Source organism: Polyodon spathula, chromosome 15 (assembly GCF_017654505.1).
Source record: "Polyodon spathula isolate WHYD16114869_AA chromosome 15, ASM1765450v1, whole genome shotgun sequence".
Classification (NCBI taxonomy): domain Eukaryota; kingdom Metazoa; phylum Chordata; class Actinopteri; order Acipenseriformes; family Polyodontidae; genus Polyodon; species Polyodon spathula.
The window spans coordinates 19,390,643-19,403,030 of NC_054548.1; the positions used below are offsets into that span (position 1 = coordinate 19,390,643).

The 12,388-nt window shown below is 36.4% G+C and overlaps 3 protein-coding genes across 4 annotated transcripts in view; 2 read left to right on the forward strand and 1 right to left on the reverse strand.

The window, feature by feature from the left end:
• The first annotated feature begins 98 nt into the window (after positions 1-98).
• On the forward strand, positions 99-2,051 carry LOC121327615 (otospiralin-like). The gene is made up of 2 exons (XM_041271727.1): positions 99-238; positions 1,670-2,051. The coding sequence occupies exons 1-2, from the start codon at positions 124-126 to the stop codon at positions 1,852-1,854; spliced, it is 300 nt and encodes a 99-aa protein (XP_041127661.1). The 5' UTR covers positions 99-123; the 3' UTR covers positions 1,855-2,051.
• A 3,422-nt stretch (positions 2,052-5,473) lies between these two features.
• On the forward strand, positions 5,474-9,133 carry LOC121327529 (augurin-like). The gene is made up of 3 exons (XM_041271603.1): positions 5,474-5,543; positions 7,490-7,725; positions 8,415-9,133. Exons 1-3 carry the CDS (start codon positions 5,474-5,476, stop codon positions 8,568-8,570), a joined length of 462 nt encoding a protein of 153 aa, XP_041127537.1. The 3' UTR covers positions 8,571-9,133.
• A 104-nt stretch (positions 9,134-9,237) lies between these two features.
• Positions 9,238-12,388, reverse strand: part of LOC121327972 (UDP-glucuronic acid decarboxylase 1) — a 38,255-nt gene continuing 35,104 nt past the window's right edge. For both annotated transcript variants that reach the window (XM_041272365.1, XM_041272364.1), the window contains exons 13-15: positions 11,506-11,563; positions 10,400-10,503; positions 9,238-10,086 (exon numbers count right to left, since the gene is read on the reverse strand). In XM_041272365.1, coding sequence (XP_041128299.1) covers positions 9,955-10,086; positions 10,400-10,503; positions 11,506-11,563 — 294 coding nt within the window. In that variant the 3' untranslated portion in view covers positions 9,238-9,954. The remainder of the gene's footprint in view (positions 10,087-10,399; positions 10,504-11,505; positions 11,564-12,388) is intronic.

Sequence of the window (12,388 nt, forward strand, 5' to 3'; positions counted from 1 at the left end):
GAAAATGGCATGACTTTGAGCTGCCGCCACTGTTCACTTCACATACTTTACATATTTTGTTATTATTATTTAGTCATTTAGCAGAATATTTGATCCAAAACGACAGAGCCTTAGGGGTGAACTATGCATTATAACTGCTTCTGCAGAGTCAATTACAATACCCCGGTCCTTGGTTTTACGTCTCATCTGAAGGACAGAGTACACTTTCTACCAATTCCTTTTGGTTTGGGCATGTCAGGTCAGTACTATAAAAAAAAAAAACTACAGACTCTTAGCTGAAGCGTGTTAACATTGTCAGTGCATGAAGGTGGTCAGTGGGTGCACTCAAGGATTTCATTTCTGGTATCTTGTGAACTGAAAGACTCATGGCTTTTCAGACCAACCCCAGGGGGAACATAGCCAAAGTTTACTCTTCCAAAGAGCTGAGCAGCACCTGACTGCATGTTTTTGTCTTTTATAAAATGCCCTGTATCTGCTGAACTACTGTTGTTTTATAAATCAAAGGTAGGAAAAGTAAATTAGGGACAGTAGATCTGGTAAAATGCTGTGACTTTGTTTCCATAGGGTTATAAGTCTTTGGTGGTTTTCTTTAACAATCTTTCTTTTAGTCCAGAAAACATATATAGATGCTTGCTGTTTAAAGACTGGTGTAGGTCTTGAGGTTTGAAGTCGTTGTCACACCTATGCTAAGACAATCTGTTTCTCCAATGTATTGCATGTCATATTGGTAACAGCAAATTAAATATATACTGTTCTTAGAGTGGAATTGCAATTGATTTCCGTTGCATCGGAGCTGTACGTTTCAGAGCAGGCAATGCAATATAGGTGGTGAAATTTCTGCATTCCATGTTTAAAAAATCCTTATTCTCTTGTTTGGTTAGGTGATGAAAAACTCTTCTTTCTTTCTTTAGTGCATCTTTGCGTCATGTTGGTCTTTTACCTCAAGGTTCAAACTTTAGCTTTCACTTTTGTAATTTCGCGTGGAGTAAAATGAATAGATAGATACAGTGGACCCAATTCAGCTTGAAGTGGCGATTTATCTTGCGTGTGGCTTTCCCTGTAGTGTAACCTCAGTGCTGGTTCACTGAATGTGTTTCAAACCCTGTGTGCTTTTGGTACTGCTTGTTCCATTGTTCTCTGGTGTTCAGTTTTACCTTGGCTGGCTTGTTTCTCATTGTACTGCAGACCATAGCTTTTATCAATGAATTCCTTTTTGTATCCCACTCACTGAAATTCCTTTTCAAGGTCCCGAAGATGCTGATTTGGACAAGAACAACTAGCAATTACCATTCACTTGACAATCTTGTGTGATGTTTAAAAGTTTAGGAATTGGTGGGGTGGGGTTAAAAGTAAACCATGCTAAATCAGTATTTTTGTCATTTTCCCATGCTATTCCATTGGAAATACTTTACAGTAGTTTACCATGGTTTGCCATGTTTTTTAATATGCTTCACCATACCTCTCTAGACTTTACCATGCTTTGAATATACTTTATTACACTTTGCTATGCTTTTACTATAGTAAACTTATTAGGGGAAGCAGTAAATAAACTGGAAAAGTAGAGCTGAAAACAGTCCAGGGCTAAAGAGGTTGAATATGATGAGAAAGGTGATGCTGCATTAAATGATCCATAAAACTGCTGCTGTACAAGTTGCCTCCCCTGTCTTAGGAGAGAGCCAGGAGAAGCGCAGCATGCCGAACTGGAGTGGCTCTGCCTCAGATTTCTTTGCCTGGGTGGAGCAGCTTCGCTCCCATGCCGGAGGTGTGAAGATGGATGAACTGGCCAGAATCTTCTGGGCTCATTTCCCCTCTGCCTCCATACTGGGCTATGAGGTCCCAGAACCCGAGAAGTGAACAGAGAGACAGCAGCGGACAGATGTGAAAACACAAGGTCACCAGTTGCACAAGCCTACATCTGCCTGCAGCTCCCTACTGTGTATATGCACTCTTTATATAAGAGGAAAGATTGCTACAAGTTTCACCTCCTGTTGTTTGTATTCAGATTGCAGGGCAGGTAGTAAAGTAAAAGAAATGAAATGCACATTATTGCAATAAACTTTACAACAAAACAAAGGTTGCTTAGTTTGTATGATTATCTGTTATATATTTGAACCAGCAAGTCATTAAAACAAACAAACAAAAAAACAACAACTTTACAATAAAAAAACAGTATGTGCTAATCAGCAAAGGACGTGTTACTAAAGCATATCCAGAGCGTCTGACAAATACAGTACTGCTGCATAATAGTACTGAGGGAAAAGTTGCACACCACAGGGCAAATCATTGTGTTTTTGTTTATTTTCATTTCACACTGACAAATTCACTGTGAAGGAGTGTGCAGCTAAGATCTTCTTCTAAACCACTTTCTGAGTGGGAACACTTAAGGTCTGTTGTGTACGTCAATCACCCAATTACTCTTAAAGACCTGGAGGCAAACACAAGGGCTGAAGATGCAAAACTCGCACCAGACAGCCTGCCAACTTTCCTCAGCCATTGCCATGAGTAAGGAGCTGCCATCATCTAGAGTAAAATGATAAGAAAGGTACTGTAATGCAGTTGGGAAGTAAACCTACAAAATTAATGTCTCTTGTTGCTCCAAAGCATAATTACAGATGGCTTTGTTGAACTTGTACAGTCAGTATTCTAATGTAAGTAGTGCCATTAGGAGGATATTGAAAGCACAGATAATACATCCTGAAGAAAATATCTGTTATTGATTGTAGAAGATGTGTCTCCGAAACTAACCTACACAATCTGAAAGTCTGCTTTATATGCTAAATGCACAAGAACAGCTAAAGCCATCAGTAGTAAATGTGTAATCTATCATAAACTCCAGTACAAGTCAGAATATTGCAACTGCCTAACTAGTTTTGCTGCTATTTCAAACACCCAACAATAACTATTGTATAAAACTTGCAAGATTTTCCTTTTGTCTCAATGATCGCACCAATGTGAATACCTAGTTACAAAATCATATTTTTCCATATTATTATAAGAACATATGTGGGAACAAGAACAACTGGGACTGTGGGTGCACAGCATGTGTTAAGTGGGATCTTACAATTGTACATTTGCATGGTATGTGTGTTAGATTAGAAGTGCTTATTAGGGTAGTGGTCATGAATATAATGTATGGTAATATGTATATGCAAGGGATTAGTGTAAATCCCTGTTAGTATAAATTCCTTGATTATTAATCCTTCAAATCAAGCACACAGAGTAGAATTTTTATTCGGCAGAGTGGGCAGTAAACCAAACAGTTTGCAAGAAGATCACAAATGCAGCTGTTCATAATCGCGCTCTTGAAAGTTTCTCGTTGTCTCTCATCCTTTGACAGTTTCCATACCATGGTATAGTTTTCTGGTGGTCAGTTTTCCTTGGCTGGCTTGTTTCAGATTGTATTACACACCATAGCTTTTATAATTAATTCATTTTTGTATCCCAATCACTAAAATTCCTTTTCAAAGTTGTGTAGATGTTGGTTTTGGATCAGCCTCTTCCAAGAAGAACTGTAGCAGTTATCATTCACTTGATAATCTTGTGTGACATTTAAAAGTTTATGAATTGATGGGGGGGGGGGGGGGGGGGGGGGTGGGGGGGGGGGGGGGTGGGGGGGGGGGGGGGGGGGGGGGGGGGGGCTTTTAAAAGTAAACCATGTTAAATCAGTATTTTTGTCATTTTCCCATGCTTTTTCATTGGTAATACTATGCATTTACAATAGTTTACCATGGTTTGCCATGTTTTTTAATATGCTTCACCGTACCTCTCTGGGCCTTACCATACTTTGACTATACTTTATTACAAGTTGCTATGCTTTTACTATAGTAAACTTATTAGGGGAAGCAGTAAAGAAACTGGAAAAGTAGAGCTGAAAACAGTCCAGAGCTAAAGAGGTTGAATATGATGAGAAAGGTGATGCAATATTAAATCATGCACAAAACTACTGCTGTACATGTTGCCTCCTCTGTCCTAGGAGAGAGCCAGGAGAAGCCCAACATGCCGAATTGGACTGACTCTGCCACGGATTTCTTTGTCCTGAAGAAAATATCTGTTATTGATTATAGAAGATGTGTGTCGGCTGATTCCGAAACTAACCTACACAAACTGAAAGTCTGCTTTATATGCTATATGCACAAGAGAGGTAATGGGGTCAGTTGTTGAAACAGGTCATTTAAGAGAATGCTTGATTGTGGTTCAATAAAAATAAAGCCTTACCTGGCTCTACCACTTCAAATAATAATACAAAAAAATAATAAACTCAAGTACTAATCAGAATATTGCAACTGCCTAACTACTTTTATTGCTATTTCAAACACCCAACAATAACTATTGTATAAAATTGGCAAGATTTTCCTTTTGTCTCAATGATCGCACCAATGTGAATACCTAGTTACAAAATCATATTTTTCCATATTATTATAAGAACATATGTGAGAACAAGAACAACTGGGACTGTGGGTGCACAGCATGTGTTAAGTGGGATCTTACAATTGTACATTTGCATGGTATGTGTGTTAGATTAGAAGTGCTTATTAGGGTAGTGGTCATGAATATAATGTATGGTAATATGTATATGCAAGGGATTAGTGTAAATCCCTGCTGCCCTGCAAGAAGATCACAAATGCAGCTGTTCATAATCGCGCTCTTGAAAGTTTCTCATCGTCTCTCTTCCTGTGACAGTTTCCAGTGGACTGGGATTCCTTTTATTTTCATAAAGCTTCCTTTTCAATGATTCCAGTTGCATTGGCTTAGCAGTTGGATGCAGGTAACATGCATTTAGGTAATTCTTAAATCTTTTTTCATTGAAGAGAGCTGGGAGAGAGATCAACACTTTTTCATTCAGATCACTTGAAAGGGAAAGAGGAACTCTGCACATCAAGGTAAAGTCAGAGTATTTGTTCATTTCAGTAAGGAGAGGTTCATATCCACAGTAAGTTCAGGAGAGGTTCATATCCTCAGTAAGTTCATATCCACAAATAAGTGCTTGATTTCAAAACTGATTATATATATATATATATATATATATATATATATATATATATATATATATATATATATATATATATACTGTGTGTGTGGGTGGCAGCTTTCTGTATTTCATATTGGTTGAAAAAAAAAGTGATCCATGTATCAGATTCTAATCAAAAGAAAATAATTTCCCTATAGGGACCTCCTGTGAATAATAATATATCTCTCTAACTTGTTTTGACTTCTGTGTCTAACTTTATCTTTATCTTTACTTTTAGTTCATGCCAATCCAAATGAAATGAGCAATGCGCCCGTCTTCATTAATGCAAAGAAACAAGCCTGCATATTCTGCTGAATGAAAGAGCATTTCTGTGGGGCGCTTGCTGGTTTACAGCATTCCAGCAGCACCTGGTTTACTGCAGCACTGTTTGCCTGCTCTTATTTAAAGCTTGTTTTGTCCCTTCAGTTTTAAGGCTACAGAAAGGGGTCCTGTAGCAGCAGGAACATGGCTTTTCAACACCTCAGGCTGCCGCTTGTGATTGTATCTGTGGTTCTGGTCATCTACACATTCCCAGGTAATAATATGGATGCTTTAGTTATCTGACCATTCTCTTGAACTGAAGTACAGTATATCTGTAGAAAATACAGGATCAGAATCAACACAGTATTTTAAAATAACTACCAGCCCATCTATGTTTAATGTAAAGAATATTAATATTAACAGGGGGTTAGATACTTGGATTAAAACTCTTGAAAGGATCAACATGTTTTTCTCAGGTCGATGGCTTTAATATGTGCCACAAAGCTGATTGACAACCCCTCTGCTAACTCTGCCAAGTCTCGGCTCAGCATTGCTAGCTTGCATAGATATTTTACCACAAGACTGAGATTTTAAGCAGACAACAGCTGTAGAAACTTCAAGTGACTCTCCACAATTAACAAAATGTTCAGTTACAGACGTGAACCAAAGAATATTACCATTCAATAATAATTACAGTAACTAATATTAGTTCACAATGAAAACTGCTACAGTAACATAATTTTGGAAGCAATGTTTTTTTGCAATATAATAAAAGGAAATACATTACTTCACGGCAGCAAAGAAAAAATAAATTTGTATCAATCCTTCTGTCCTTAGGCTTCAGAATAAATGTTTCTAGTCTTTGAAATTGTATTTTTTGCCTGCAAGGTTAAACTTACTTTATTAGGATCTAATCTCTAATGAGATGAGCAATATTGGGTAAGAATCCTTTTTTTTTTTTTTTTTTTTTAAATCAGAGGATACATTTAAATGACGGTAGTATTTGTAAATGTCACAGCACAGGCAGTGTTAGTCCACAGTACTCGAATATCACTCTGATGATGACCTGCTGGTGCAAGGCAGTACAACAGGGAGTTCAAAAAATAAATAAAAAAAATACGCAAAATGTACAAATGTTGACTGCATCAGACCAGATGGCCCTATGATGTAGAGATATACTGTATTATTCCATGTCCTTTGTAGCTGGCCAGGATAATAAAATTGATTCCACAAAATGAGTTTTCTTTAACTGTGAAATATTGTAATAAAGCCTAACCTAAAGTTTTTTTTTTTTTTTTTTTTTTTTTTTTTTTTTTAAAAGTGTTGTTGAAAAGCAAAATGTTGCAGAAGAAACCCTTTTTTTAAATAATGAATGCATTGCTATACCCAGTGACACTCTACATCAGTTGAAATCAATGTCACAGTAGGTGTAATAGAGCGGATGTGTTTCTCTGAGGCTCTGTACTTTTAGACAGAGTTCACAATATAACATCACAGTGAATTAAGCTAGTTTGCACATTTACTGTTTGGTCTTAAGAAAAGCCCTGGATTTCCCCCCATAATGCAGTGCAGGGCACTTAGTAATCAGGCTTGTTTCCTACTCTATGGACTTCAACAGGCTTCTATAAAAATGTAATCTTTGGAAACATTCCTACCCTTTTTCTTCTGTAGGTGGCTCAGATGGAAACAACCTGTGATAAATGATTAACAAAAGAGAAGGTAAAAAATGTATTATACAGTAGAAGTTGTGTGGATTGCATACAAGTCTCAATTTAGGCAAAAACAGTTTCACTGTCCTGTGGTCTTATTAGACTCCTACCCCTGGAGATTGGGTGATCAAACTGTTGACAATATCGACAACCTCTACCTAAACACTAAAACATTATATTTGTATAACAATCATTTGTTGTACAGGACACTATAGGTTAACTTAATCAGACTTGTTGAAAACAGTTAAAAAGGCTAATTAAGCAAATTATCAGTCCAGTTAAGGGTCTAGTTAAGTAACTGAGAGCCCAGTTGGAATGAAAACCAGCAGACACAGGGTGTTCCCAGGAGCAGGGTTGGGAACCCCTGATTTAAATGAAGCCCGGTACGTTGTTCATGAAACTCCTCTAGACTGTTTCTGGCTTCTTTAACAAGAGTCTGGAAAAGTGTAATCCAGAATAAACCATTCTTAAATAACCCGCTAGTAAAAGCTTTGTGAATAGGACCCATCATTTCAATGTACATTTTTCAAAGCTCACCCTGCAATTGTAATCATTACAAACCCTGCTAGTTTTGTCACAAAATGTCTTCCAGTGGCTGAAGCCAAACTTGCCATTGCAGCGGAGCCAGACAAAGCTAAAGAGTTTCTTAACGCTCGGAAACGATTCAAGAGGCAACTGTGGGATCGCCCTCAGCCCGATGTTCAGCAATGGACTCGGCAGTTCATGTACATGGGGTTTGATGAACTGGTGAGTATCAGCATCGACTAACCAGTTTCAAGGACTGCAGGAGCACGTGTGCAATGTCATCATGTGGACACAGAAGTGTGCCACCTGATTAACAGAGTAAAAAGACAGCTACTTTATCACTTTAAAATGCAAATAACAGATATTGACATCTGTCTTTAATTTGACTGGACACACTATACAGGGTTTTTTTTGTTGTTGTTTGTTTTTGTTTTTTTTTCAAAACTAAACTAGCAAATATAGCCACATCAATACACACTTAACAACTCTGATAATATTGTGATTTAATAACTTTAATATAAAAAATTGAGTTGCTTATGAAAACCAACTGCAACTTATTTACGAAACACACTGGCATGGAGTCAAGTCCTGGGCATGAGCATTCACCAAGGCAGCGCACTCACTGGCCACCCGAACCTAGGAGAGGACTTTTGTACCGTGGCACAAAAATATTATTTTGAAAGACAATTACAATCATAAATCAAGCAACAGGGTTGAATTAAATTAATGGTATTTCACAACACATTTTATTTTCGTGAAATCAATCTCCTTCCCATTTTAAAAGAATTCTCACTGACCTGGGGAAAGGGGGTGCAAGTGTTAAGCACACCATTTTATGTGTGGAACCAACCAGCGACTGAATGACTAGGAGGGAAGCAAGTTCTGTTATTTCTTTAATATTCTTTTTGCAGAGGATTGAAACCGACTTATCCTACTGGATGGATCGAGGACGCAACCCCCACGACTACTACGGGCACCAGCACCATTATGATGAGAATGCACCGATTGGACCTCGCGATCCCTATTCTTATAGGCATGGAGCAAGCGTTAACTATGATGACTATTAAAAAAAACGTAACTTCCACTTCAGGGAAACATTGTCTTTTTATTTGTTTTATTTTTGCAATTCTGTGGACTGTTGTGGGCAATGTAAAAGCATGGGGGTTTACGTAATTACAAGAAACTTTGACATTGCAAGTTATATACTTTGTAATTCAAGACTTTACAATTTACAATAAAGGCATTCCATAGTGACCTTGACACGACCTGTACAGAATGCACATTATATATACTGAATATTATCTACTTTATATTAAACTAAGACATTTAATCAGTTCCTCTGTTTCTTTATACAGCTTTGAATATAAAGTAAGCAAGTTATTGGTTGGCAGTTTTTTTATTTTTAATTTAAAGTGTTCATCCAGCATCAAGACAAAGATAAGTAACACGCAACTGACCTTCACTCCCAGTTAGATAAATGTGCTCTTCCAATGTGCACGTCATTTATCTATCGAACACAATTGGCAATTATTTTTATTTATTTATTTATTTTTTAAAGGAAATAGAAATTGCTAATTCTATACGATAAATAACAAAACAAATTTGTGGCATTCAATCAACCATGGGGTTGATGGCACTAGATCAGTTGAAAATGCATTTCTGTGTAAAGACCTTGATACATCTGGCCCTTGGTATTTCAGAATGGACATTTCAAATGCAGAAATAAAGCAGTTCCTTTAAAAATATTTTATTAAAATAGCGTATTTAAATCACTGGTAGCCAGTAATACAGTAACGTGTTGTCGTCATCCCCCCTGCCCCAGAGCACACACAGTGTAACACAGTAAGAATTCAGAACCACCTTACCTATTCATGGTTATAAAGGAAACAGTCAGTATATTTTAGATTTCAAACCTATCTAGAAAATGTGTGACTTAAAAGATATTCAAAGACGACAGATGAGCCAATGCTAACTATACAAACAATGGCAGTGTACCAAACAAGACAACACTGCTTGCTCATTAAAGCCTCTTTATGCATAGGGAAGTCACAAACATACTTCACATTATACATTTTAAATAAATCATTTTTTTTTACATTTTTTTTTCCTTCCACACTTCATCTGGAATTTAAGAGACTTAAATATTTTAAACAAAGTTTCACATCAAATGAACTGCATAATATAAAACACATTTTTCTACTCTAATTTAAAAAAAAAAAAACAGATTAAAAAGTATAAGGCAAGACTTGCAAGGTTTTTTTTTTTATGCACATCCATCTTTGTAAAGCAAGCTTGATTTGAGGTGTTTTAAAAAATTCTAGTTTGCTCTTCACCAAAAGAAAAAAAAAAAAAAACACAAAAGAAAAAAAAGTTCAGTTTATCAGTTTTTACCATTCCTTGGTAAATTGTCAATCAGCAGGGCAAATAAGTCCCTTCTGAAAAATGTGCTCACTAGTTGTGTCTTGGTCTGCCTTTCTTTATTCTTGCTTGTTTGGGTTTGGGGATATATTGGTTGTTTGCCTGGTATTCAAGTTCTTTTCTGAAGTAGTGAATAGTTTTATTGATGCCTTCTTCCAACGGTACCTGTAAAGTAGACACAATAAATTGGATCAGTACCAGCAAGAAATACAGGGCAATGCTTACAGTATGGAAGGCCTTGCTACTTCAGGATAATGACACTTCTAGCATCCGGGAACACAAGACGCATTTTATAAACAGCAAGAGCAGGATGCGTTTTGGATTTTGCATTTACAGCGTCAGTGAGCAACAAAAAAGCGACCCCAAAAAATTTATTTGGATCTCATCAACATGCCTCTCCAATATACACACCAAAACGACCATTTGTATCAGTACAGACGTCTTAAAACAGCTGCGTAGGCATTTGTACAGAGCTTACCACAGGCTCCCATCCTAACATCATTTTGGCCTTTGTGATGTCAGGTTTTCTCCTTTGTGGATCGTCCTGTGCCTCTGGAAGAAATTGGATCTGACTTCTGCTGCCTGATGAGGATGATGAAATACAATTACAAACTTTGCCTTTTCTACAATTGGGTTTAATATCTCACACAAAGATGCAGCATAGTTGCAGTCTCAGAAACACTGCAGCACTGGTAGAGGAGCATCTGGTGCAAACTTTTCTGAAGGAACCTCTAAAGACATTGCAAACTGGTATGTGGTGGTGTCGTAGGAAATAAGTAGATCGCGCAAGCACAGTAATGTAAAAGTAGGCAAAAGTAAGGCGGGTTTGATTAAAGGGGAGGTTCACTGCATGGCTTTTTATTTGATATTGTATGTGTTCGTGCCACTGTCTTTTCTTATGAACTTTAAAATGTGTGAGCGACGACTCTATATATGGTAAAAAAACCCTGTCTTTTTATGTTTCTATAGCATCTTTGTCAATCAGATGTAGACTATGTGTGATCGCGGAGATTTACTTATGTATTAAATGATTTTACATCTCAAAAAGTTGTCAATCTTTAATCAAAATGTTTCAGTAATATAATCTAATGACATGCTGCATACATATTAGTATGACAAGGTTGTATTTTTACATTTTAGTATTAGTACAGCTGTAACTTTACTACAGTTTAGACGTGGCAAAATACACCATTGCCAGTAAAAAAAAAAAAAAAAAAAATAGTAAAAGAGGATCCATTTCTAACCGATGTGACAGAGGTCGTCATGGAAACGAGTTCAGATCCCAAACCACTGTGTATCGTAACTGTATCGGTATTTGAAATGTGAGTTAGGACAGAAAGTGGTTTCGTACTGGTATGTTCTATACCAAAGCAAACTACTAGAATCGTACAGTAGGTCACCGGCACATTTGCAGTGTTGCAGACCTGGTAAAACACATCAAATAAATCATCTGTCTTCTGTACATAAAAACATAGGGTTCTAGAAAAAAAAAACTGCCCTGTCAGCTCAAGGTAACCCATTAATCCTCTATCCCCTTGTCCTGGGTGTGTAGTGTAGCCTTAAACATTTTTATTTTATACTTACCGACAAGGTCCTTGATTAATCTGGCAAATTCTAATATTGTATGCTCTTCTGGGTTCCCCTGTAAAATAATTATAATAAAAAAGATTGTTTAGAAAATACTTAGTCCTTCGTTCTGAATGTGCTTTTTCTACTAGACTATCATTTAACTATCATTTGTGGACAGTACAGTGCTGCCAATGAAGAGATCTACATGTTGGAAGTTCTTAAAATATAACACAAATATATATAATATCATATATCATTTTAAAGCTCCAGGGTAATTTTTATATTAGAACTACACAAATAAACTTTTGACAGTCCGTCATGACATAATGAAAACAGACAGATTTCAAATATTTTGTTCTCACTCAAAGTCTACAATTTAATAATAGACTGAACTCAAGCCACCTCACCTGATGTCTTCACAGCGATGTTTTCTCATGCATGTTAAAGGTTATGTGTTAATGCTAGGGACATTGTACAGTCAATATCCCATTTCCTGTGTTTCCCTAAACACCATTCAATATCAGTGACTTAATAATACCTTAGAAACATTTCATGGCCTGAAATTCTCAGGAGATGTTGGGAATTAAGGTCGTGGAGCAAATCATATTCAGAAATGGTTATTCCCCTGACAATTTTATACCTGAAATGTTCTCAGGAACATTTAGAATTTTATAGCAATTTTGGTACATTTTTGGAAAAGGTTTTAACAAATGATATTCATTTTGAAAAAAAAAAGTAGATATAATATATATATATATATATATATATATATATATATATATATATATATATATAAATTTTATTTTTTTATTTTTTTAGAAATTGGTTAATAAAAGGAATACATTTATATCTCATAAGAAATACAATACATTGTAGTCAGAAATCCTTCAGCGGGATT

Excerpts from the sequence above, each read along its gene's own strand:
- LOC121327615 (XM_041271727.1), top strand. The coding sequence starts at position 124 with ATGCATTATAACTGCTTCTGCAGAGTCAATTACAATACCCCGGTCCTT. Across the intron at positions 239-1,669 it reads TTTTGGTTTGGGCATGTCAG|GAGAGAGCCAGGAGAAGCGC; the intron begins GTCAGTACTATA and ends CCCCTGTCTTAG.
- LOC121327529 (XM_041271603.1), top strand. The coding sequence starts at position 5,474 with ATGGCTTTTCAACACCTCAGGCTGCCGCTTGTGATTGTATCTGTGGTT. Across the intron at positions 5,544-7,489 it reads GGTCATCTACACATTCCCAG|TTCAATGTACATTTTTCAAA; the intron begins GTAATAATATGG and ends AGGACCCATCAT. Across the intron at positions 7,726-8,414 it reads ACATGGGGTTTGATGAACTG|AGGATTGAAACCGACTTATC; the intron begins GTGAGTATCAGC and ends TTCTTTTTGCAG.